This window comes from Rhopalosiphum padi, chromosome 2 (assembly GCF_020882245.1).
Source record: "Rhopalosiphum padi isolate XX-2018 chromosome 2, ASM2088224v1, whole genome shotgun sequence".
Taxonomy (NCBI): domain Eukaryota; kingdom Metazoa; phylum Arthropoda; class Insecta; order Hemiptera; family Aphididae; genus Rhopalosiphum; species Rhopalosiphum padi.
The window spans coordinates 11735183-11762486 of record NC_083598.1 but is presented as its reverse complement, the minus strand read 5'-3'; the positions used below and the strand labels follow the sequence as shown (position 1 = coordinate 11762486).

Sequence of the window (27304 nt, the reverse complement as noted above, 5' to 3'; positions counted from 1 at the left end):
CAAACCATAATATACTATATTGGTATAAATAAGTATAACATAGGTAACCAATATTTGACGTCAACTTAATGGGTCTTAGGAACTGTCAGAAGTGATTATGAATGATTAACGTGCACGTACGTAACTTAAATAAAAATAAGGGTGCAATCGTTACCCTTTAAACATAAATTTAAGCTTGATATGTTATTAATAAAGACATTTGAGAAATAATATATGGAGTATGGACATTATTATTAAGACGAATTAATTAACATACAGTAATTATTAAAGAGATTTATAAGTAATGAAAAGTGAGATCAAACGTGACACGCGATCTATGAGCATTTTTAAAATAATTAAATATACAATTTTACTCTATAATATGTGTTTTAAACGGTTAACAGTGGATTCACAATCCATTTTGGCCGTGAAAATTAAAAGAGTGTACAATGTGAATGCACATAAGAGACTTATAAAGGGTATTATACTTCAATTTTTTTAAAGGTTAACTTTATTTTCTACTTAATAAACTTGATTGTTTGTAATTATTATACAAGTACGTATTCATGTAAAACGTGCCGGAAAAGATTACATTTTGACAAATAATGTACACAAGTTTAAAAAAATAAAAAAGTATTTACAGTTTAATTATTTTAATTAATAGAAGTGTCACATTTAAAAGTACTATGTGTAAACTATGAAACAAATAAAAATACTTAAACCATGATAAGTATATGTTGATTAAATTAATAAAAAATTATGAAAATATATTAAAATTATTATTATAATATAATATTATTAACAAATATTTATTTTTATTAATAATTGGATAATTTTCATCATATATATGTATAAAAATAAAGTTAGACATTTTTTTGTTTAAAGTTAGGTCATTTTAAAATGTGATTAACATTGAAGGTAATAAACGATAATATTTATAATAAAGTACACAATAGTTATTTATATTTATACGGATTTCGGAGTTTAACTGTAACGTATGTATTGATAGAATATTTTATTATTATTTTTATCATAAAATGTTTATATAATTAATTATATTTTTCATCACGAACAATATTTTTCTATTGTTTCTGCTGAACATATAGGTACGCTTATTCAGAATATTCTAATTTGATTCTATTAACGCTAACGCTAACGGTAACGATGAATTATCTCGTCTTTCAACTTTATTGTTCATAAATTTATTATGGTTATAGTAACCATAGTACAATACTAAACGCTACTTCTCATCAATCATAGTGATCGGACTTCTATAGCATTAACCACCCACCATTAGATTTGCTTTGAATGTTGAAGAGGCCAAAGCCCAAAAGCAAATCACCCTTTAAAATTTTCGCGTATTCTTTAAACGTAATATTTCCTACTCCCTATAGTCTAAACATTTTACGGGTTTTTTTTATTTTTGTACTTTTTAAGTACCTACTTCAATTTCAATTTTTTATTTTTTTAGATTTTAAGTATAGCGATAAATGCTTTGATTTTCCAATTATATGTATATTTGTGTGAATTTTTTTTCAATCTTCATTTGTTGAATCACTGCAACTAAACTGTTACAATTTTAAACTATTACAAGGGAGTCTTTTAATATTTTTTTAAAAGTATTTTAAAAGTATACTAAAAATTAAGCAGGGAAATGTATCATATTAATTTTTATGTTCTATTTATAATTAAAAATATATTAATCATAGAGACTCAAAACTTTTCCTCCATTATGTGTATTATTAGTATCTAAATACAATAATGTTTTCAAAATATTAAAACTAATTTTAAACTATTTTTACCGTTCTTTTGTACGTTGCTATTGGTTTATATAAGTTAATAAAAATATTTATTTTAATAATATATCATATTATGAAATGTACGATATTTTTTGGCATACCTACCGTATTAGTATATACTATAATAGTAATATAACTAATATAATTAAAAGATAGAATATTCATATAAACGGATGTCCACCAATTCTACTAGGAGTTATTTTTCTTGTGTGATGATTTATAATTTAATTCAAATTTAATACATCCATTATGGTGGCCCCAACTTGACGTTTATACTATACAGCAAAGCGATTTTCTCAGGTTTTTGAATAAAATTCACAGTAAAAAGTTCGATTAATTAAAAATAATGTTGGCAGTATTACTATAATATAATACAATACTGCACGTTCAATTGTCAAAGTAGATTTCGAACTATTTGAATAACTTGCCATTAGTGCATATACATTAACTAGATCAAATAATTTATAAGAAATACATGTCAGTGAATTCAAAATGTTTCCTTTAACTGTTTAATGGAAATATGATGATAAATTCCATTAAATTCACTTGGAAAATTACCCAATGACAACAAATGTGTAATGTTTAACAAACGTTCAATAATTTAACACGCAATAATATGTTCGTTTACATTTTGTTATATTTTCATATTTATTTTACAACAGAAAAATATAATATGTAGTGAACCATTTATACGTATTTACATTTTACGCTATTTATGTTTGTTTTATCAATTTAACAATATAATATGTTTTAATTTTTTAACAAAAATATTCAAATGTTATGCATAAATGCATAATATGTATTCATTTTACAATCCGAATATTTTCGCATAATTTTAAAAAGTGATTAATATTTATACATTCAAATATAATTTGATCATCAAGTAAACTTGAAGATATTTTTTTTTTACTTCAAATGAATACGAATTTTATTATTTAAATTGAAATTAAAATCATGCTCGAATTGCAGTTAGTTCATTTTTCGTATTTAAATTCGTTTCAAACTATATTTTAATGTACGTCATAATACGGTTATTGGTTACATTATGTTACGGATAAGTCGATTAAAATTAACCTCTTTTTTTCGTATACAAAGGTTGTATTTAAATTAAAGTTGGTGTAGATTTTTGTACACATGCTTATCTGCATTAGACCGAACAGAAATATGAATATATGTCTACCTGAAGTGTATAATATAAAGCTATGGGGTTTTATTCGTGGCATATATTATATATACTTTTAAATCCCACCACGACCCTCGCCGTGTAGGTACCGCAGATAGTGTTCGTTGTTTACTTTTTCATCGGTAGTCTGCGATAATAGTTTAACGCTTGATATGGTGCGGTCCCAAAGGTGTTTTTCGCATAAGCATTTGTTAAAATATGTTGATTTCTATTTAATATTAGTCTGAGCCTAATTAATATTTGTTATTGTTCGAAATTTGAATAAGCGATTCGTATTTTTTTTCTTCGTTTTGTAGGTATTTTGTATAGCAATAAACAATACATAGTTATAAATATTAGTTTGTAACTTTTAATTAAATATCGGTAGATCAATTAGATGATCTACTTTAGTCTTTAGTAAAAATGCACTCATTGTAATTTTTCATTTATTCATATGAAATCAAAAGAATTAAAATTAAAATCAATGATAGTTGTTTAATTGTTAGACTCGATTACTATGTATATAGGTTATTGTTTTCTACATTGTTTACATTAAGTATTTACTTTATAAACTTTTTTTTAAATAGATCACAAACAAGCACTTTTTCAAAATGTATGTTCCTTATATACACACATATATATATATATATATATTTACCTATACAAAGAACAAGTTTTATGTTCTGTTTTCCAGTATGAAAATTGATTTTTTTCTCAGTTACCCCAGGTACTTCCTCGAATATCACCATGACACCTTTTTCCCATAAAGTAGCCGAATTCCGGAAATCCCTTTTGTATTGATACTGTTCGGTATAAGTTTTTACTTTTTTAAATTTAGTTTTATCTGATGTACCTAACTATACACAGAAACGTGATATAAACAAAATAAGTACAAGTTTGAGTTTGAGTGGGAAAACCTGAACATTTATACGTCTATGTGTCGGAAAAATAAAACTTTCGATGAGACCTATACTTTAATTTTATAAAAAAAAATCATATTATTTATCATTATTATTTCAACACCAATAAATTAACATGATTTTTATTTTTATTTTTAGCAATTTATTAATTCAAATATATTTTATAACCTACCATCCTAATAATGCGAATATATGATTTATTATTTTTAAAAATTTATGAAGTGTACATCGCTTACAATAATGTTTTTCAGAAAATAGTAATCATTCGCATTACCCATTGTAAGCACATTTATATTAAATTAAGACGACTAAAATTGTCTGTTATATTGTGTTTGGCACGTAAATCTGCTGAACTATCTGTTCGCTTTGCGATTTTCACGACGGAATGACAAACGACTTGAAACGGCCATAAAACAACACGACAAAGATTTTATGTACGACAGGAGTTCGCTCAAATGACCGTCGTCATCTTCTCGGTCGAATTTGGAGACGCTCAAATATACATTACGTATACTTCAGTGAGCTCTAGCTAAATAATAATATAAGAACAACTCGTGATACACTGAAAATTATATTTAGCGGTAAATAAAAACTATACATTAGTATTATAATATACCTAACCTATCTTATACCACTTATTTTATTTTTCTTAAAATCGATAAATTGATTCAGACTAACGAAGTATTAGATGACAATTAAACTGCGTACAGTGTAGAATTTAGGTGCATAAGTAATGGCCGACTATGGTTTTTATTAGCTAATCAGAAACCAAATATTACAGGTTTTAATTGAATTATGTGGAAAAAAAATTCACCTTTGTTAACTGACGACTGGCCTTTTTTTAGAATTTATGCAACTTTTGTTGCCTCAGCATCGGCTTAAATATATATTGTATTACCGTTTTCCGTTTGGCATGCAAATTAATTACATTATTTCTCGCACTTTACGATTAAACTTTTCCCTGATATCACCCGTTCGTGTGCCGCAGGAGTAAACGAATCGTTTCACATGGGTGACCTAATGGAGGGCACGTACTGCTCACGGATATTTAGCAACTGCGACAAGAAGAGGTGCGTGCTGCAGTCGCCTAATTACCCTGGGCTCTACCCCCGAAACTTGACTTGCTACTACGCAATCCGACAACACGCGATACCGTACGGCCACCAGGCGCTAATATCTATCACACAGCCGTACAGTCGACTGGTGTCGATCAAGACGGACCGGACGAATCCCGAAGAAGCCGACCCAAAGCCCGTTGAACGAAAGGTATGGATAACCGACAATCGCAAAGCCGTGTGTCGAGCTATTTTCAAACCCCTCCCCCCCCATCCATGAGAAATTATAAACTCATTGGTATGTCGTCGGTTGTATACTTGTATATATCTCAAATACAGATAAAAACAATAAACTCTATTTTCAATTTATCATAATAGTTGAAGTCAAAATCCGTCATTTTTGTGAGAATTACAGTTTTTATCATAGAAAAATTACGCTTTTCTGTGGTATTTCCTATAATCAGAAAAAATAAAATAAAGATATATTAATAAATATTTATATACCTATCTGCAGTAATTTACTATACTTTAATTCATATAAATTCGGCGGAAAACAATGACTTCATTAATTTCAAGAGTAAGCATATCAGATCTAGACGATCTAGTTTATTATCTATATCTATGGTCTCAAGTATTATATTGTCATATTAGCGTATGGATCACTAAAAAAAACAACCCTAAGAGTAAGAGATAAGAATTTTAGTATGAAAATTGTTCAATGTAATTTTTTAATAACAATTATGTATTGAAACAAAATCAATAGTTATAATATGATGGGTCTATTTTATTGTAGAGATTACAACAGTGGCGTATTATCTATTAATATCGTCCTATATTAATCAATCAGTTTCGTATTCTATTTTGTTATATTCAAATAGATTATTATAAAATTTGGAAAATTATGTCTTTGTAATGTAAATTTTTCATTGTATAAAAATCAGTAACAACAAATATTAAATTTCATATCCCTTTAGGCTATAGTACGATATTCTATCGGAAATTGAAAGAACTTACGTCATAACTCAAAATATTATTCTAAATCGCTACGTAGATAGCGTATTCGCTATTATAACTTATATCAGCAGCTATGCATTTCAAATAATTTTCAATCTACGTAATTCAATAAAGGACAATATATTTTCAACTTTTTGTGGGATATAATATCACGTACCTACTGCTTATATATGTGTTTTTCATCTATAAAAGAACATTTTAAAATAAAATTCGATTTTAAGTTTATGATTTATATTTAAATTCTAACAAAAGTGTTCAATTTAATTTACTATATTCTATATTTTCTGACCTTATTATTTTCCCGCTAAATCCATTTTCATTTAATTAACTCGAGGTACAAAACAGTTTCCAGCAAAATATTGTTATAACAATTAATGAACCTATATAAGGTTATTTCCCCAATAGAACCCTTTTAATAATAAATGACTATATACATAATTTTATACTGAACTGTTGAAAAATTAAACTTTGAGCATTTCACATGATATAGTGTATCCATAAAAAAGGAATATTAAAACAAAATTACAGAACGGGAAATTAATAGTGAACCTTATTGCAGTACATTTCAGAACTTTTTATCTGATGAGTGATGAACTAATGAACTATAATTATTGATGATGTAATACTTTAAATTTAAAATTCATCTAAAATACCTAAATCCTAAAATGTATTATTACGTAAAATAATAAGTATTTCGATTTTACTAATGTTTTTTTAATTAAAAAAAATCTATACAGGACTGGAGTAAGTGCGACAATGTACCAGATTTTGTGACCGTTTATGATGGATACACAACTAGAGATCCAATTTTGTTGAGGTTTTGCGGATCCGGTGAAACTGTGCCCGTGACTACGTCTAGTGGGCCTGAGCTGTTAGTTCAGTTTTCTACGTCACCGTACGGCACTCTGATGTATCCGTTCGGCCCATTACACGGATTTCAACTTCAAGTACAAGTAAGTGCACATTTTAAACGACAGACATATTTTAAGACTTTATACTAACGCTGACTTCTGGTGAACTTTGTAGTCTGCTTTGAATGTAATAGTAATATAATGTATTATATAATATTATAAAGTATATGGTTTTGTCTATACTCTATATTTTACATTGTTACTGAGACGTTTGAGGTACACGTTATTCAATAATAAATCCGCACCTATATAGGTATATATACATATATATTATATATAGTTATATATTTAAATACTATTTAAATACCTTCAATATTAATTACAAATGTAGTTGATTACCTAATTTCAAAAATAAACCAAAAAGTGTCTATGAATTCTGATTGTCATTTGAAAGTTTAAAATGTATTTATTTAATTTATTTGATCTGATTTTACCCTATTCGTGCCAACATTTCATTTAAATTTACAACAATGAATTTTGTCATAATGGGTTTAATATAGTACGCAATAAATGACGTTATGAATGCGGTATAGTTAATAAGTTGATAAGTCTTGTTCATATCTGATTGAATTCTTATGAATTTTATCTAAACTTTTTAAAAAATAGAACACAAATATAAATACCATATTTGTATAAACCGTATATATTTTACTACTTATCAAGTGAATTTATAATTTTCGTACCATGTAAGTACACTGAATGTCTAACAAAAAATATTTTAATTGTCAGTAATTATAGTTTAAATTAAATATATTTTAAAAATATTAATTGAGTAAAAATTTTAAATACTTTTGAATAATGTTGTAATTAAAATACAGAATTTTTAAAAACAAAAAGTATTAATAATAATAAAATTGATAAAATGTAAACAGTATATGGATAAACTATTGGTTGTATAATTATATAAACAACAATACACTATTTTCTACTCAAGAAGTTACACGTATGCTGTGTATTAAGATTTGTAAACAATAATGTAATTATAAAATCACTTTAAGTCTTAAAGTTTATAAAGAAAACTAAACTTATAATTAGTTTTTATCAAGGTATCGGTACATAAATGAGATACCCGACTAGTGGTATAGCACAAACTTGCAAACAATTTAATAATAATTAAATGGGCTTGAATGCACGATTATTATATTATTCTCTCGCATGAATAAAACGTTTAAATGACTTTTATTCTGATGGATATTACGTATACTTACATTATCATATAGGAAGTTAATATTAAAAGTTATTATCGTTTGTTTTTCATTTTGAAATTGTATTTCCGTCTACTGTGCATTGAAAATTATTTTTTAAACACAATTTTTCTAAAATATCATAGTTATTAATATTAAGTTTTTTATATAATTGTAGTGCACACTTTTGACCAGGATTTTACTTTTTTTGTTTCATCATAGGGACTAATTTTTAGGTACTTATTTCTTATACTATTATATTAACTATGTATTTCAAGTACAATAGTAATAATAAATATATATAATTCGATGGTTATATTGTGATCTTTTTTGAACTTAATATAAATAATAGTATATAATTCATTTTTCTAAAAACATATTATTTTGTTTGATTTATTAACTCGGCATTTTATATAGGTTACTTTAAAGAGAAATAATAAGCTTATATAATTATAATTAATTATTACTTATTCTTCGAGATATTTCAATAATGCACTAATACACATATGTTATGTTATGTATTTATTATGTATTTGCATTATTGTCACACGGCGCTTTAAATAGACTATTCAGGTACACTATACACAGTTACTGTCGCATTCGTTTACCGGTATTTTATAAATGTGATTATGTTAAAATACGTCGAAATACGACATGAATGAGTTAATATACCACGGAGGGGTAGGGGCAAATAATATAGAGCAGTGTTCTCAAATATTTCGGAAACATTGATAAATGATGAGAGGGGCAAATGGTAGTGTTTTATTTTAAATCAACTAAAATATTTTATCACAAACAAAATAAAAAGGTAATTAGGTATAAATGGGTGATAATTCCAAATATTACCCTTGGTAAAATAGTTTAAAATCAGCACCACCGCATTCTGTCAATTTCAAACAATTAAATTTCACTTAGAACAAATAATAATTAATGATGAAATAATTTTAATAAGAAAACAATAGGAATTTTACAAATTTATTAATTATTTTATACATTTATAAAAAGTCATTCATAAATAATAACAACAATAGGCACTACATCACACTTTTCAATTCATTATCAATATTATCATCAGTACTTAGTATCTACTATCTACTATAGTAAACTAAATATCTTGCTGTATTTGTAGTTTTAGTATGTGAGTCTATGCCATTCTATGGGTTTATGATTACTATCACAGTAGCACGATATATTTTAAACCATGATTAGTAGCTACTATATAACTTATGTTACTAAGTAACTTACTATATTATATAACACAGTAGTATCACAGCTACGATAATACGATAATATGTCGAAATCACATCAAAACAAATATAATAGATGGTTATATATTAAAACTCAACAGTACAATCATTAAATTGTAGTTTATACCTAAAAAAAATAAAATTTGAATAAAAAATAATTTTCTAGTCGGCGGGCATAGTAACAACCATTATTTATTTCAGACCTTCTATTCCGGTGGTGGGGGGTATCGTACATTTTCAGGGAGCTATGCCATAGTAGTAAATAATAAAGAGAAGTAAAAATATCGTATAATTTTTTCTCCGGGGAGTATTAGACAAACTTACGACACTCGACCTCCCTACCAACCTGATTGTATCACTGCTGTTTGGTATACATAATGTCCATGATGGCTAAATACAATTTTTGTTACCTAACTATAAAATTGAAGTAATGAGCAATATGCCAATATTTTTCATTTAATGAATAAATATTGTAATTAAATTAAGAATTGTATTGAACTTAATCATCGAAAAATCGCGTTTACTATAAGTATAGTTTTTATTAAAAGTATAAACATAAACACAAAGAACTGTATGAAAACACATGATAACTTTTCCATTAGGATATTTGTACAAACGGAAAAGCTAACTTATTATAAAAATCAATATCCACTCATCGGTAGACATCCTGTACGCTGTTAGTGTATGCAGTATACCTATTTACATATTGTAGTGTGTATTCAAATTAAGGATATTTCAATAGATGTTTGACCAAGCGATAACATTTACAACACGAAATGTTTTATCTTGCTCTTCGAGATAGGGTTCAATCCCGTAGGCATATTATGAAAATACTTTAAAAAAAAAAAAAAAAATAGGAATACAAACAAACCTTTCAAGCGTAGTTCACGCTTGAATAGTAAATGATGTGGATCCAAGTAAACCAAGACAGGATTCTACATTATATAAATACGGTTGTCGTCTTCCAAAATGCACGTATCAAAAAGGTGAATGTAAAGTTTTAAAATTAGATTGTGAATTTTATCTCGACGAATAAAAAACTATTACAAAATTGAAACAATATACTTTTCTTAAAAATCGCTTGTGCAGCGTGATTTATCTTAAAATTTAAAAAAAAAATCGTAATTGTATCTATTCAAAGTAAATGTTCGAGTTTTTAGTAACAAAGAGTCGTGGCTATTTTAGACAAGATAATTAATTCACTATTACGTAATTTATACAACTTACTATAACTTAAATTAGCCACGTTGATTGTGAAAAGATATAAGCATATTATTTAAAATATAACAATTAAATAATGATTTTTTAAATTAACTATTTAATTAAAATCATTTAAAAATATAAAATATTTTTATCGATAAGTAAATTAAATACACGCAATGTTGTAATACACAAAAGTATGACAAAGTTTATAAGCATTGCGTATTGTTTAAGTTCCCCAAAAGGTTAAGGGCATTCCAATAATTATAGTTATCTATTAAAATAAAATAAAATAACACCAAATTATATTTTATAAATTAATCAAATGTAATTTTAATCATAAATACCATGATTTTTATTTCGTGAAATTCTAGTTATTGTTCACTTGATTTTCTAAAATTTGTATATGTATTAGTATATTAATTTTTCAATCTATACATTTCGCATCTAGGTACTCCTTATTTTTCTATCCTAAAAAAATAGTCAATAACAAAATTAACAAAAAAAGCATATGCCTCTATAATACACATGATTACAAAATCAATAACAATACGGATATATTTAATTAATTATGATAATATTATTGTGTTAGAATGCTAATTAAAAATAAAAGTTGTTATTTTTTTATGGTAATTGAAATGAAAGAAGTCTGAATTTTTAAAACTTCAAGCATTTTAATTAAATAGCGAAATAATAAAAATGTAACTCAGTTGTAATGAGTAGGTGGATAATTAAGCTAGCTATAACATAAAATATTAATGAAAGAAATCCAATATCACACCCAAGCGGTATAACAATTTAAATCCACAAAAACGTCAGCATGAACAGTCCCAAAATGTCTATTTTTTAACTTTTCTCCAAAACTCTTATAGTTATAAGTTGGTTGATAGCTCATTAAAAAGGAATTATCAAGTAGATACAAAATGTGAGATTAAACATTATCAAAAAAAATTATTTAATTTTTCACATTTAAAAAAAAAATTGTTATTTTTTGCTATATTTTCATTTAGCGTGGTAGATTACCGAAACTGGAGAACGGATTTTGTTATTTGGGGTCTTGATAGATTCACATTGGCTAGGAGAAGTGCTGTGAAGATTTTCAGAATTTTATCTTCAATCGTTAACTCACTACAAAGTTATAAAGTTGAAAAACATAAAAAAACACCAAATAAAATGTGTTTTAATTTTTTTTGAAGTTCTGTAGTGAATTCATTATAAAAGATAAAGTTCTGAAAACTTCACTGCATTTTTCCTAGCCAATGTGAATCTAACAAGACTCCAAACAAAAAATATCCGCTCTCCGATTTCAGAGATCTATCTCACTAAATGGAAATGAAAATAAAATACATTGTACATATATATTACATACAATTAATAAATTTCTAAAAATTTAAAATCAAGAAAGTTTACATACCGATTTCTGACTTGGCAAGCGTTTTTCTATTGTGAATGAATAGTAAACTAACCAAGAATTTATTGTGATTATCAAAACTAAATATTAAAAAAACATGACATAAATCTGTGTGTATAGTTAAAAATTCAAAATCATTTAAAAATAAATGTTTGATGAGTAATTCTCATTTATAAAAATCATATATAACAATCTATTTCAAACAATAAAGCTTAATTAATTTTATAATAAGTACTTTTGGAATATTTCAATATAACAAAAAATATGATCATTATTAATCATTATAATATATAATATATTATTCATCTAGTAAACAACGCAATGTTAATCAACGGAACAATGCAATACAACCGTATTACAATTGCATTACACATGTAAATATATTTTTAATATAAAATATAGTGCAAAATCCAGAATAGGTATAAAAACATTAATTAATTTATATCAAACAGTATTCAATCCAAAATAATTACATATTTTAAAAACATAAATAAGTAAAAATAAATATATAGAATAACAGTAATTAAACACGAGTCCATAAAACAAAAAAAATTATAAACACCATGGAAAATAATAATTAAAGGATGCTATAAATTATTTAAAAAAGCATTTAAAATATTTTATATTTATAAATACATCAGATAAATGATTAGCATATTATAATTTTTACTTAGTATACAAATATTAGTTAAAAATATAAAAATACACTTAAATCGGGAGAAAAAAATATAATTTTATTTGTTGTATGATCCTTGGTGTTTAATTTATGCAATACTTTGATTATTAAGGTGCACTTTGTAGAGATCGAATCGATCAAGTACACCAAAAATAAGCGGTGTGAATTTTGGATACGGAACACGGGCCGTGGTTGGTTGCACGCGCCTTACCACTCTTTACCGGAGAACACGACTTGCTGGTATCATTTGCAAGCCACTCCAGCCGGTATCGCGGCTGCCGGATATCCGGTGGATCGTGATTCCGGCTCCGGTCCCAGGTACAAGGTATGGGTATCCGTACTCAAGTTCTACGTGACAGGCCCTCAGACTCGAGACTGTTCGACCAACTTGATGGTGTGGGACGGAAACTCTTCTTGTCATCCATTCTGGTGAGTTGAACAGTTTGATATAAATGTTGATATTATTATTTATTTTTTCATATTTATAAGTATCTGTTTACGACTTGCATGCAGTCATGTATACATAATAATATAACCATATATGACGCTTGACACCTTCATCCTTATCATAATATTATATTATCAACAAGTGTTTTTGTGTGATTTTACCTGTCTATTCTGCACAACAATATATAATATAATATTTATTTTTAGATTGAAGTTATGACTTTTGTCATAAGTCTGTACACGTTTCGTTTTTATAATAAATCTTATAAAGGGTATAGATTCCCGTTAATACCTACAAATAAATTAATAAATAAATAAATATTATGTATTAACGTTTAGCGATTCGAGAAACGCCTCGTCGTCCGCGTACCAACACAACAACAGCACGCTGTTGGCCAACTACTGCCCCGGCCAAACGCCAAGGTCTTGCGATCATTTCCTATTGACCCGGCAACAGCGTCCGTGCACGCTATCCGAAAGTTTTCTGTCCACGTCCCGGTCGCTTACAGTTCAGTTGAACATACAGCACGCCACGGCACTCAGGTAGGACGTTTGTCGTAACAATAAACACATAATCAAAATGTATATAGTGTACACACTAAGTTTTTATCGTTAGATTGATGAGTGGTTTAGACCTTTTGCTTTTGTGGTAAAAGTTTACGTGATCGGTACGCAGCGGTGGTGATTGTAGTGGTGGTGGTGTTAGTGTTTGTACAGTATAGGCGATAGCGGGAGCTAACGACCGTTTTTGACGCGAGCATTATTTTCCGCAGACCGGTATCGTTTAAAGCTCTCTACGAATTCGTCGACCTGCACCAGGACGGAAGTTCGTGGCCTGAAACTGGGAGTATGTGCTCCAGAATATTCCGAAGACCCACGCACTCGCCTTCTAGTACAATAGCTATCCGTTCACCAAAAAATATATTTTTTTACGGAAGAGGAGGCAATAAAAATTTAAGGTAAACTTAATGCTTAATATTACATTCAGGTACTATAAATTATGAATTAATGTTACCTATACTATATGCGTAGACGTATAATATACTTAGGTACGTAAAATTATATCCAATAACACCACCCATCCACTGTACATATGAACAATGCCTAAAATATATCATTGTTAGTCTTATATCTTTCGAGTCCAAACAATACGAATAGTATCTATCCCTGGTTTCCATTATCTAAAACTCGAAAATTTATTGGTTCATCTGACAAGAGGTTTTATTGTTCGAGTTAACAACTTTAGATATTTTCATCACCGTTACATTTCCACACACCCAGACATTTGGAGTATTTATCGGATGTATTATATATTATATTTAGACTGTTTTCATGGCCATACAACAATTGTCTAAACGGTAACAATAATCATTTATATAATATATTTTATTTTAAATGCTACTAAATGCATTTCTTAATTAAATGTACGTTTTCTCTGTTCTTGTTTGAACAACTGTAATCGTATATTTATATTGTTTGCATTCATGCTAATGCTGATGTGCTAATGTATTTTAACTTAAACTCGCAAATATTTATTTTGCATTCCATTATCGTTTAAAAATGTCTGCTAAGTAGTCTTTAAACGAGCTTAATCAACAAAATAACCTTTGATATTCTTCACTTTTATTTTTGTCTACATTTTATATAACATGTAAAATAGATTATATTTAACGTAGGTATAAAATTTATTTTTCAAATGAAAAATAGATATTCTGATTGATTATTAAACGATTAAAAACTGATTAAACTCCAAACATCTATACAAAGACATCTATATTGTAACGATGTGGGACATATTTTTTAAACTTTTTTTTTTAATGTTGTTATAAAGTTGCGTATTCAGGCTGGAAGGACAGCCCGGTGATGTGGCTAAGGTGACAATACTGAAGATCGGTTCGGGTGACAGGAGTTGTTATAGCCGTTTGAACAAAGACCGAGGTACTTTACAGTGCGTGGGTGACATAGGATCGTCTTTGAGAGTTTTGGACGAGGTAAACGGCCCAAAGACCATGCTGGTGCCCAGACACTGTTTGTGTTCGACCAACACGTCCCTGTTGCCGTACACGTTCGTCACACTGGGCTCAAAGGCTTCGATGGTGTGGGATGTATCCAACATGAACTCTACCGAAGACTTCCGGCTTCACTTCTTCGAAGCCACCGTGCAGTTCGTCAGAAGAGAGGTGGTGCCGAAACGTTGCGAGGTGAAGAGCAACCTGCTGACTGGGCCTGGCGGCCATTTCACGTTTCACTCGCATCACAACGTAAGCACCGATAACGATGCATAACTGTAATTCATTCTATAACCTTTATGATATGCCTTTTAGCCTGTGTTTATATACTACGAGTATATTATTGTCGAATATTGTAGTTAATTTCGTTCGGCGTTGCTCGCCAGTTGTCGTGGCAAAACAACAACAATTATATTAATATCGTTTCATTACAGACCACGTGCGAATCTCACTTTGTCATACTCACGCAACAGAAGTACACCAACAGTTATCTGTACGCTAAATTGCCCGGACTGGCGATGCCGGATTCGTCGCACGCGGTGCCCAACAACACACAGCACGTACACTGCCCGACCAACAATCGGTTCATAGTGCATGCCGGCGACACGGTTCACACAGTCGTTTGTCCGGACCCGTACTACACAGTCGAGGTTTGGCACAAATAAATTATAAATGTATAACTTATAACATAATAATCTACGATACTCGTCATATTATATTATAATAGAAAATAACAAAAAGTGTGGCAGTGAGTTATGACCAATTCTTAAGTAAATTCAGACAAAATATATTTTATTAAAAAAAAAATAATATTTAATTATTACAAACGAAAAAACATCCCTTAAATAACCAATTGCATCATTTTTATTACTCCCGACAGCAGTATTGAAACTTGTATCGAAAAGTGCATTGTTCATCTATTATTATATAGATTTGAACGGGGGTAACGACAAATACTCATAGTATATAGGCAACATTTTCACGACTAATAATAATATAAAACTATATGACCATATAGGTATAATAATTAAGGTCTTTAATCGAGCAAAAAATTGTTCGATTAGATCTATTTCAGTGTGTGACCACAGAACTCTTTAATTCGTCAAAACCCGTTGTGACGCATTGTATAATATCGTAATGTTATCATCAAAGCCCCAGAGAATCAAAAGTTTATGATCACCGTGTATTCAGGTGTTTTCAGATGGATGGCACACCAGAGACATAATGTCGAATTCTTCACGAGACATCGTCATCGAGTTCATTCCAATGGATCCGGGTTCGTACACGGTTTCTTGGATACAACTCTCGTCCAGGTAATTTTAATCTTGTATTCTCGTAACCAATTGCGTACATTAGTTAAATATACCTAATCATCGTTGTCGTTAAGCAGTGGTTAAGACCTTAATACGAATTAGTGTTTGCCACAAAGTACGGATTTCTGACTTAAGACCCACTCATTAAACTATAGATTAATTAATATTAATAAATTACAACTAACGACTTATTGATATTACATTATGTATTACGCTTTAAACCCGGGATTTGGCACAAGATAATACCTAGTGAAACATAAGTTATTTTTAAAAGTATATATTTTATGCATTTTTGTTAAAACAAAATTAATTTGACGAAAAAATAATTTCAATACGTGTGTATAAACTATAAATACGAGTTAACCGTCCATAAATACCGTTTCGGAAAAATAACAGCTATCCTTAAATTGTTTATCGTTTAATTTTTCGATACATTTTAAATATTTATGTGTATATAATATTTCAAAATTAAAAAACCGTTTACACAAAACAATACCCAAACTACGTAATAGATGTGGTAAAATATGCAACACTGGTTGCGTAGTGTTTCAAAATATCTCATGAATTACTAACTAACTCTAATTGGGACCTAGGGACTCGTTTGACTAGGTCGTTAAAAAATTATTCCTGCAAGCACTATATATCTTTCAGATGTACATAATATATAATAAAATGTTTTCGCATCATAGCATAAAAGAGGTCTATAAAAAATAATAACAAATAAATCTCGGCTAAACGATCGATAATATTTCGTTTTTTCTTTCTATAATCATGTCACTAAATAAAAATGTTAATATGTATTATATTTTATAAAAATGTAACATAAAATATTACGAATTTACCTTAAGTTCGTAATATAATAGTTAATTACACGGTCAAGTTAATTTACCTGAATATGGTTACCATTTTAACGTAAGTACCTATACAATATGTCTCGTATATTTTCTTTATCTGCAATTTTACGCTCCGCACACTGTATCGATTTCGACGAGAGTGCAAAAAATATATTATATTATATATCTACAATAATATACCGTAAGGGGTTTAGAGAGACTTAGTCGACCTCAAAAACGTAAAAAAAAGAAATCTACTACTTGTGTAGTGCGATTGACTCGTACATTATGGATATAACAAAGTCTGCATTGTACCCTTATATGATACCAAACGTATCGTTTTTACTATTTCCTGTGTACAAAAAGGCACCAAGTGACAATTTTTTTTTCTTAAAAAATGTAGTTTTATTTTTATCGTATACCTATACAATACGAGAACGAGATCCAAAACAATATGTTTAAATAACGGCACTACGGTCCCTGTTGCAAACAACAATAGAAACGCGCATGTAAATTTATAAATATTAACAAGGTCGGCTTTATTAAATGTTTTAAATTAAATTATGAGCATTTTAATATTGTAAATGTTATGTACATTTTTAAATGCTAGGTAATAACTTAATATTAGTATAACTAATGAGGTAAAAACACTAACACAAATTCATGTTCACAATAATACATAACACAACAAATAATAATTAACAAGTAACAACATAATAACAAAACACATACGTATTATAAAACATTATAACACACGTCGATTTTCTATTTTTTCCACGCGATAACCAAATTATTATTTGAACATAAAATAATTTAAATTAGTCAATGTTTATAATTTTGCAAATGTTGAATAATCATGATTAGTTTAAAATATACCTGAAAAAAATGCTTAATAAAATATATTCGTTGAAAACAAGTTCGTATATTATATTACTTACACTTATTATGTATGATATGTCAAAAAGCGCCGAGACCAGAGCAAAGAGGCCGCGTTTGTATTACGTTGAGAGTGGCTCTGAATTGTTGTATATAAATTTTATTAGTTTTTACAATTTTGTAAAGCGTGTAAAAAACCCCTGGCCCTGAGCATGATTTTATTATGCGCCTCGGCATTGGTGAATAATTATTGGCAGAAATGATTTTACGGTAAATTGCCTTCCCCGCCCTTACCACCAACCCATGAAAATGTGTAAATACATAATAACTTTAATAGTTATCGCATATAAACATTTTTTTATTAAATATACAGTAAAGTTTTGTATATTTTATCTTTCATATAATATAATTGCAATGGCAACTAAAAAAATAAATAATAATTATTATTATTATTAATTATATACTTACTAAATATAAACTCAGTTATTTAAAAAAAGTTTTTTATATTTTTCTTCCGCGTATTTTGTTTATAAATATTTTAAAACATTGATATTAAATTTCAAGTTGCAAAAGAGGGCGAGACCCTAGGGTTGGAAGATTACAGGGAGCAGAGCTTATAACAAATACAAATTTTTCATTTAATGATATATTATATATGTATAAAGTGTATTGCACAATATTAAGTTACTTTTTGTGTACCAACAAATAATGAACGGGAAAATATTCCAAATAGCTTCGCTTCCTATATCATCTCCCCTCCCCCTCTTGGACTTGTCGTCAAGAACCATTTCCGCAAGTTAAACTTTGTGATCGTATATCGTTACAATAACCGTTTTGTTTTTGTTTTTTTTCCACTTCTTGTTTCCGGAATCGAAAATAGGATCCGAGCCGACGGCCCGTACTGCCACAGCCAGTGCCCGGAACTGGACGCGTGCATCAACGAGTCGCTGTGGTGTGACGGCGTGGAACACTGTCCGTCCGGTTACGACGAGTCTTTCGGGTACTGCATGCACCTGCTGTATACGCACCTGGTGTACAGCATCGCACTGACCGTGGCCATCGTCATCGTGGCCGTGTCGTCGGGGCTCACCGTCCTGTGGTTCCGGCGGTTCCGTACGTCGTCGTCGCCCGCGGCCGGCTGCCGGAACGCGTCCGCCAAGTCCGCCGAGACGGAGGCGGTCATGTCCGGGCGCGACGTGGTTTACTGACATAAGGTCAACGACGTAGTGCACTACGTCGAATACGATCGCGTCACCACCGTCTGATCGGCAGCGGGCAAGCGACTCGAACGAGAAATCTTCGCCGTCGTCGTAACCGTCATCGTCATCGTCGTCATCATCATCATCATCATCATCGTCGTAACGCACGTGCCTCTTATCATACATAATAATAATAATAATAATAATAATATACCTCCACTAATTTATGACATAATTTCCGTAGCGTTGTGCCTGGTCAACACGTGGCTAGTACTCCATACTATTATAGGGTATATAGCAAGATACTGCCGTCTATCATTATATTATTACCCGTAAATGTATAATACCTAAGTATAGCGACTTATTATTATTGAAGGATCTATTAAGGTATATAGACATAGAGCGTCTCGAACCACAGGATAGTTTAATGCGATGGAATTTCATTTTTCGAGCATTATATTGCCCCACACCCACCCACCCACCAATCTTTCGCCGAACTGGCTTGGTGTTTTTTCGCGTAAGACCCGCTCTAGCTTGTGCCAAACCGGGATAATGGTAAGCCGGGATAATCACCAAAAGTGTACTATCACGCATTCATGCGGTATCCTAGGTCGAAATACTAGCTTCGTGTAGACCGGGCATTTGAGGAGAGACATTTATTATTATTTTTTGTACGTTTTCGGGGGAAAAAAATCTGATCTGAAAACGTCCTCTGCGGGTATGGCCCATTTAGTAGGTACCAATGTAAATTATGGAGGTGCGGTGTGCAATTATAGTGGTACAGCGTTTTCGCTGCGAAAGTTGGTGATTTACACGAATACCGTAATCCAAGACCGACACTCGTCGTCGGAGTATTGAATATTTTCGGGAAAAAAAAAACATTATGTCACGCACCGTGTGGAAATTACTTGGTTTAAAGGCGTGCGACTGATGTTGTTCGCGTATATATACTTTGTTATTATTATATTCTCTATCTCTCTCTCTCTCTCTCTCTCTCTCTTTCTAGTTCAAATCACATGGTTCGCAGAATTCGGGCAACGGAGTGCCAACGCCTCCTCGTGTACCCGTCCCACCCCACCCATAGCCAATATCAACCCTGACCAGCGGGGCGTGAAATCGACGTTATTGCTCGGTCCAAACATATATTATCTGACCCGACCTAGTTAATTCTTTTTACGCCATAGACACCGCCACCGCCACCGCCGCCGTTCAACGGTCGCCAAATTTCGGTCGTAATTTTCTGACTCGTAAAAACAAAATATTCGAACCGTACAATATCGTTATTATATTATATACGTACACTGCACACTCTCTTTGGACGGTGGCCGGTGGGTGAGAGGGATAGAAGTGAGGGTGTATATCTCTATCTGGCGGTAGGTTTTTTTTTGCACTTTCACGCGAAAGTCCAATATTATCTCACAAACACGAACCCTCGGACGTACGAGATTAAACTAATATAACGCGATGCGCACATTACATACCGGTTACATAATAATAATATATGTCGGTAAAACTTCCCCTAGTTGTTCAACTTCCGCAGTCTAAATCCCAACGAAACTTTCTACTTGTGTACATTATAACACGCAGTGATTTTTTTCATCACTAAACTGTCATTTTCTAGGCAAAAATTTTATTTTATTTTTACTTTTTATTAAAAGTTTGTTTAGTTTTTTAAATCTTTTAATACTTGAACCGACAATATACATTTTGAATATGGTATTATTCCCAATTGGAAAATAATATTGTCCGATTATTTCAATGTATGAAAATCGCACGTTTTCGAACCAAAGTCGATTAGCATTATATTAATTTATGAACTCAATATAGAATGATACAAGGTTAGATACCCAGTAAGCTGTCGGCGCACTCAGCACTGTTCCGCTTATCTAAACTTTAATAGGTACTTATAAATATTATAAGTTTTGTTCGTGATTCAAAGTTAGATTTGTACGTATGAAATTAAAATAAAAATGATTTAAGAAATTTAAAAAAAAACTTAGTTGCAATGAATTGAAATTATTAATTTAAAATAACATTTTCAAAACTGACAGTTTTTTGATTAAAAAAATAATCACCAGCATATAAATATTGTGTATATTAATGATATTATATATATATATATATATATATATATACAAGTATACGTCAAATTTACAGGCTTTTGCGCATTTTTCATTAAATATACGTATGTATACCTCTTATAAAACTTATATAACGTACATATATTTCGTGTTCCATTTGGACCGAACCGCAAAGAGATCATATTTGGAAACCTGTAAAGAGCGTGTGTGTAAGAGCATCTACCTATATATTATTACCAGCTATAAAGTATATCGCAAAGATTTACTAATTTATAAAATGGAGGTGTAATTGAATCTAACCATTGGATCTCCCCCCTCACATTTTTAATTAATTAGTAAATTGTGTATGGCTATTATTTTTTGTTGTAAGTAGTTTATATAGTATATGTGTAACCTGCACATGGGACGCGTATATTAGGTAGCCATTAGGTGCAATCACGATGTACAAAGTTGTTCAAAAGATACGTCTTTTTTATCCTTCAATAATACATTTACTTGATTTTGGTCACTCTTACAAATAGATACATTTACACTTATAAAGATCATATTTTCAAATACTTAGATTTCGATTATAATTAATGATCAGAACGTATATCCCATATAAATAATTTTTTTCATATAAAGGCCACCATTTTTTACTGTACTGTAAATTGTCAATCTGATGATTTCTTTTTAAATTATACCTAATTAATTTAAATCGAAACTCAAATCGTTAGTTTCTGAGTTATTTAAATTTAATGTAGTAGGGATAGGAAATAAGAGGATAGTTCTTTTTAATGGTTTTATATAAAATAAATAGTACTTATTATAATATTCAGATGATTCGATAATTTTTTCAAATTACATAATTTCAATAAATTAATAATTAATTACTTACTATTATTTTTAAATCATCAAATGATTTATAACTTTTATTAACTTATTATTATGGATTAGTATCATTAATTACTCAAAAACTACTTATAAATTATTAGAATTCGAATTTTATATAAGTACAACAACATTTTCATATTCATAATAAATATGATAAATTTTAAATAAAAAGGGTCATCCTCAAATGAAAAAAATTAATTTATACCTCAACAAAACAATCCTTGACTTGCATAAAATATAACTTTTTTTAATATGATCATTAGATATACTTAAAAATTATAAACATAAAAACTAAATCAAATCTATTATTGAGGGGGGGCATAAGGATGATCAAAGGAGATACACATGCTTGGCGACTCAATCTGTAGGTATAGGTTTTTCAGTTTTTATGCGCTAACAACTTTTAGAATCATATTTATCTGTATTTATGACTTCCAAACAGCGTATAATATAACATTATTATACGAGTATGTATAATATTTACACAAGATTACTACGAATTCTTTGTCATTGGAATTCATTTGCCATTTCTATGTTCTTTTGGATATAATTTAATGTTTTGTTAAACCCTGCAAAGTCAGCATGCAAATACGTTCGTATCGTTGAGGATGTTGTATACTTTTACGAGGTATAAAAGTATTTAAATAACTTTGTTGTTAAATAGTTTTAAGGATATCAAAGAAAAAGTCGTATTATTGTTACAGGCAAAAGCAGAATTTATTAATAATATTTATTATTCGTTTAATGGTACACTTTATTATTACAAAGTTTTTTTTTATATAAAAAATTGCCTTTAAAATGTGTTCACGGTATAGTCATTACACAATGGTAGTATTATATATGTAATGATGTATATATTTTTTAAAGTTTTTTTCGTAAGTATAATTATAAATCCAACCCAATTCATCTTAGTCTCAGTTTATCTATTTAAAGGTATCTACTTAAAATTTGTCTAACGCTCTAACGAACATAAGTCGAGTGTGTTGCCGGGTTTATTAAGATTTGTTTTGTTTTTGTAATTTACACTAATGGATTTCTAAAATCTATCGTTAGCGCATTATACTTTAAAGGCGATTACGATAAATAGAAAGATATTTTAGGTATACACTTCAGTGATCAGTATGTTGTGCATACTGAATATGTATAATGCACATTTGTTTGTGCCAACTTCGACAAGCGGATTAGGAAAGACGAATAAAACGTTTAGTATAAATGTATAATAAAGAGGGCAATGAATGTATAAAGGAAAATCGATCTGAAATAAATAATCTGACTACAGTAGTCAGTAAGCATATTATATAATAGTTATGTTTTTTCTGTTTTGCATCATTCCGAAGTATTGGTGATTGACCAAACGACCAATATTGAAATTATATTAGTGTTCGATAGGTATGACTTACAAGTTAAAAGGTTTGATAGTTTACGAAATATCAAAAAGATTCAAACGATTCAAAACTGGTGATAAATAATAAATTCGGCTTTCAGTTTATATACTTAATACGAATACTATTATATAGGTAGGTACATATGAAATAGTTATGTTTTAATCTACATAATGTTATATTATATAAAAGCAATGTATTTTGATAAATGATAAACAATTAGGAAATATAAAACTATAGTTGTTAAGATGAGTTCGTTCTTGTTTATTTTTTTTTTCGTTACAAATTTTACTATCATGTTAATAGAATGTACTCATATAGGTACATTTTAAATTATAGACTAGAACACATACTACATAATTACGATGTTTAGCAATAACAACCGATTATTATACACGCACATTATACCTGTTTAAGAAAATGTCAGCGCACACTATTTGTTTTCTCTCTCCGACGCCCACGCGAAACACTGCAAATTAGCGTTCAACATAACCGACGATGTGTTTGTTAACCCTGTATACTATTGAAGTGAATTGACCTTTTGTAAGGATTATTTGTGTTTTCATTTTTATGATTTTTCAATTATTTTCTGAGGCATTTCGTATATGGGCATTTTAAAATTTTAATATTTTACATAGTACCTACTCATAATACTACTGCATTGGAATTGAAATATCATAAAAATCCATTAAGCACACACAGATAATGTTATTAACTTTAAGCTAAATCGTTCACTCTAATCTTAAAGCTTACGATGGTAGAACACAAGATTGGTTCGAATGAACTTAAAATATTTCTGTATGGTTGTATATGGTCCATATGGGTCAGACATAGGAAGAAAACAAATAGTGCGTTCACATCTTCTTGATAATAAATACATAATACATATTATTATGTACATATGTCAGACTAACAACATAATATTAATTTTAAAATAAAGTATAGGTAATTAAAAATCAGGGTAAAAGATAATGATTTGATGTTATATTTAAAATAATTTTACATACCAACCTATATATTATTGCGGGCTAGATCGTCAAAACTATTTATAAGTTTAACACCATAACATTTGATGACGAGTAATAATATATTAATATTATATTATGCTTAATTAGCGATGTTTTATTCGATGGGAGCCGAATCGAATATTTCTTTAATCTTTATATATCGTACCTAGTACCTACTGTTCTCAGTTTATTTATATGATCATAACACACTTCAAAAAATCGGAGGGAAATGTGTGATTATATAATAATTAGGAAACGGATTTAAATATAAATTGCATTTTTTTTTAATGTCTGAAAATATTACTTTCCAATCACGAAGTTCATTTCATAGATCAGGAAATTAAAAAATGTAACTTTTATTTTGCATTTTTTGACATTTTTTATTTTTTTAAATAATTGTATACAGAAATTGATAAAATTCATCAAAAATTAAGCAGCACCTGATTATACAGTGCTATTATGATTTATGAAACACAAGGTAAAAATATAATGAATGTATCAGGAATCTATCTAAACTGAATATTAATTTTTCAGAGAAAAAAGATAGGAGAACTAGAAGACGATGAAAATAATGCAAATAATTAATAGGTACCAAAGAATAAATTTATATAATTAAATACATTTTTTCAATGTTAAAAATAATTTTAAGAACATTTTTTTAGTGAATTCAAAAAAAAAATTCTGTTGTGAGTGCATTTAATCGTATTTTTAAGGCATTTTTCTTGTTTTTTAAAGCATTTAAATCCGTTCCCTAATAATAATTAATATTATAAAATATAAAATTTAAAGTTGTATATATACTCACATTTACATACTTATATGCAATAACACGTAAAACGTAATAATATGTATTATGTATTTAAATATAATTATAATGTTTTTAATAGGTATTGCGTTACATACACATTATATATACACCGGAGTGCATTTTTTGATAAACATATAGTTGTTTTGATTTTTACATTGTTCCGATTAAAATGTTTAATCCAGAGTGCTTCCAGGTGTTAGTGATACTGTGTACCTTACTCGTGGACAAAAACTATGTTAAATAAATAGGTATATATTTTTTTAATTGATATATTATATATTATATGAATAATAAATATAGAATTTCAATACCTACACAGAATATTGTAACAATATTGATGGTAGGATATAATATTTTCGACTTATTAACCGACTAAAGATTATGTAGTGTGTACATAAAATGTTTATCGATATTGAACATATCGTTAATTTTTCGTTGTAATGTTTTCAATAAATATTACGTATAAGTACCTACTGTATAGGTAGGTACCTAGTTAGGTAAATCAAATTGTTATATAATATCGTTGTACGCATCACTTATTACACATCAACGAGTTCTATTTTCGTAGTAAATTTTTATGTTGAATTGTTGAATCCAACCAATAACTGTATAATAATATAGTTATTATTATTATTATATTATACAAAATAATATATTATAGTGTCAATCATTTTACAATAATCTTATATTCTGTAGATTGTATAGGACCTGACAACCTGTATATTATGATATGTATATTGATGAATGATTTTGGTTTGGTTGTGTATTTTTTTTTTTTAATTTAACAAAGTTATCGTATAATTGGTTAATATTTAAATTATTCTTTTTTTATTTTAAATATATTTCCCCATCTCAACATCATTAGACAAAGTCATATAGACACATTGCATTGAATGGATTTACATTCAAAATATAATAATTCAATTAAATACCTATTAAATTATTATAGATACTTTGTTCATGAAAATAATAACTCATTAGAAATTGAGAGTTAATAAATAAAATATTTAAAAGTACCTATATAGTAAATATAACGTACAATATAACATTATATTATTTATATTATATAATATATACCTGTACCATATTATTAATAATAACGTTTACTTTTAAAATCTTGTATAATAATTTGTATGAGATAAATGTCGACGCTTTGTCATTTTATAATAATGGTCGCTGAAATTAAGAACATGCATTATATATTTATAATATACATGTATATATTATTTTGTACATTCACTTGTTAAATATTCACTTAAATAATCGTTATTTTGCGTATAATAAAATATTAAAATTTTATTATTAATTATTATATAGACGAAATCGAAATTGAAATTTATTGTTAATTTTGTATTTATATATCTTCAATTTGTTAAAACTTAACCAATTTTATTATGGTACATAATTTAACTGTAAATATACATTGGTATTATCCATAGACCATAGTATATGTAAAGATCAAAAAAAAAAGTTGTTACACTGGAAAATTAAATAAAATACATATAGAAATCATGTCATGAATGTATAATGTATATCGCTTACCTACAGTAGGTATACTAAATAATCCATTAAATTATTATAACATAAAGCCACGTCCACACCAAGAAAAACTTGTCGGCAACATTTATTTCCGACATTGTCGTCAACAAATATTTATGTTACCTACCGCTTATGAGCGGAAATCGGAAACATTGTCGACAACAATGTCGAAGACATGTGTTTCCGACAAATATTTCTTTGGTCTGGACGCGACTTGAGTGTACAGACTCAGAGCCGGTTCAAGACATAGAAAAACCAGGTGTTCTCACCGGACGAGTCACCAAAATACCGGTGCCGGACTTCCCATGAAGCCATGAGTGTCATTTCCCTTCATTTAAAATGTTGAATAGCCAAAATTTTTGTCATCTTTATAAAAGTT

The 27304-nt window shown here is 28.9% G+C and overlaps 1 protein-coding gene across 1 annotated transcript in view; it reads left to right on the top strand.

The window, feature by feature from the left end:
• Positions 1–26903, top strand: part of LOC132919348 (uncharacterized) — a 56867-nt gene extending 29964 nt beyond the window's left edge. The window contains exons 4-12 of the mRNA XM_060980906.1: positions 4849–5126; positions 6667–6882; positions 12671–12987; positions 13345–13548; positions 13779–13964; positions 14837–15266; positions 15449–15664; positions 16206–16327; positions 18917–26903. Of these exons, the coding sequence (XP_060836889.1) occupies positions 4849–5126; positions 6667–6882; positions 12671–12987; positions 13345–13548; positions 13779–13964; positions 14837–15266; positions 15449–15664; positions 16206–16327; positions 18917–19244 (2297 nt within the window). The 3' untranslated portion in view covers positions 19245–26903. The remainder of the gene's footprint in view (positions 1–4848; positions 5127–6666; positions 6883–12670; positions 12988–13344; positions 13549–13778; positions 13965–14836; positions 15267–15448; positions 15665–16205; positions 16328–18916) is intronic.
• Positions 26904–27304: the final 401 nt, after the last annotated feature.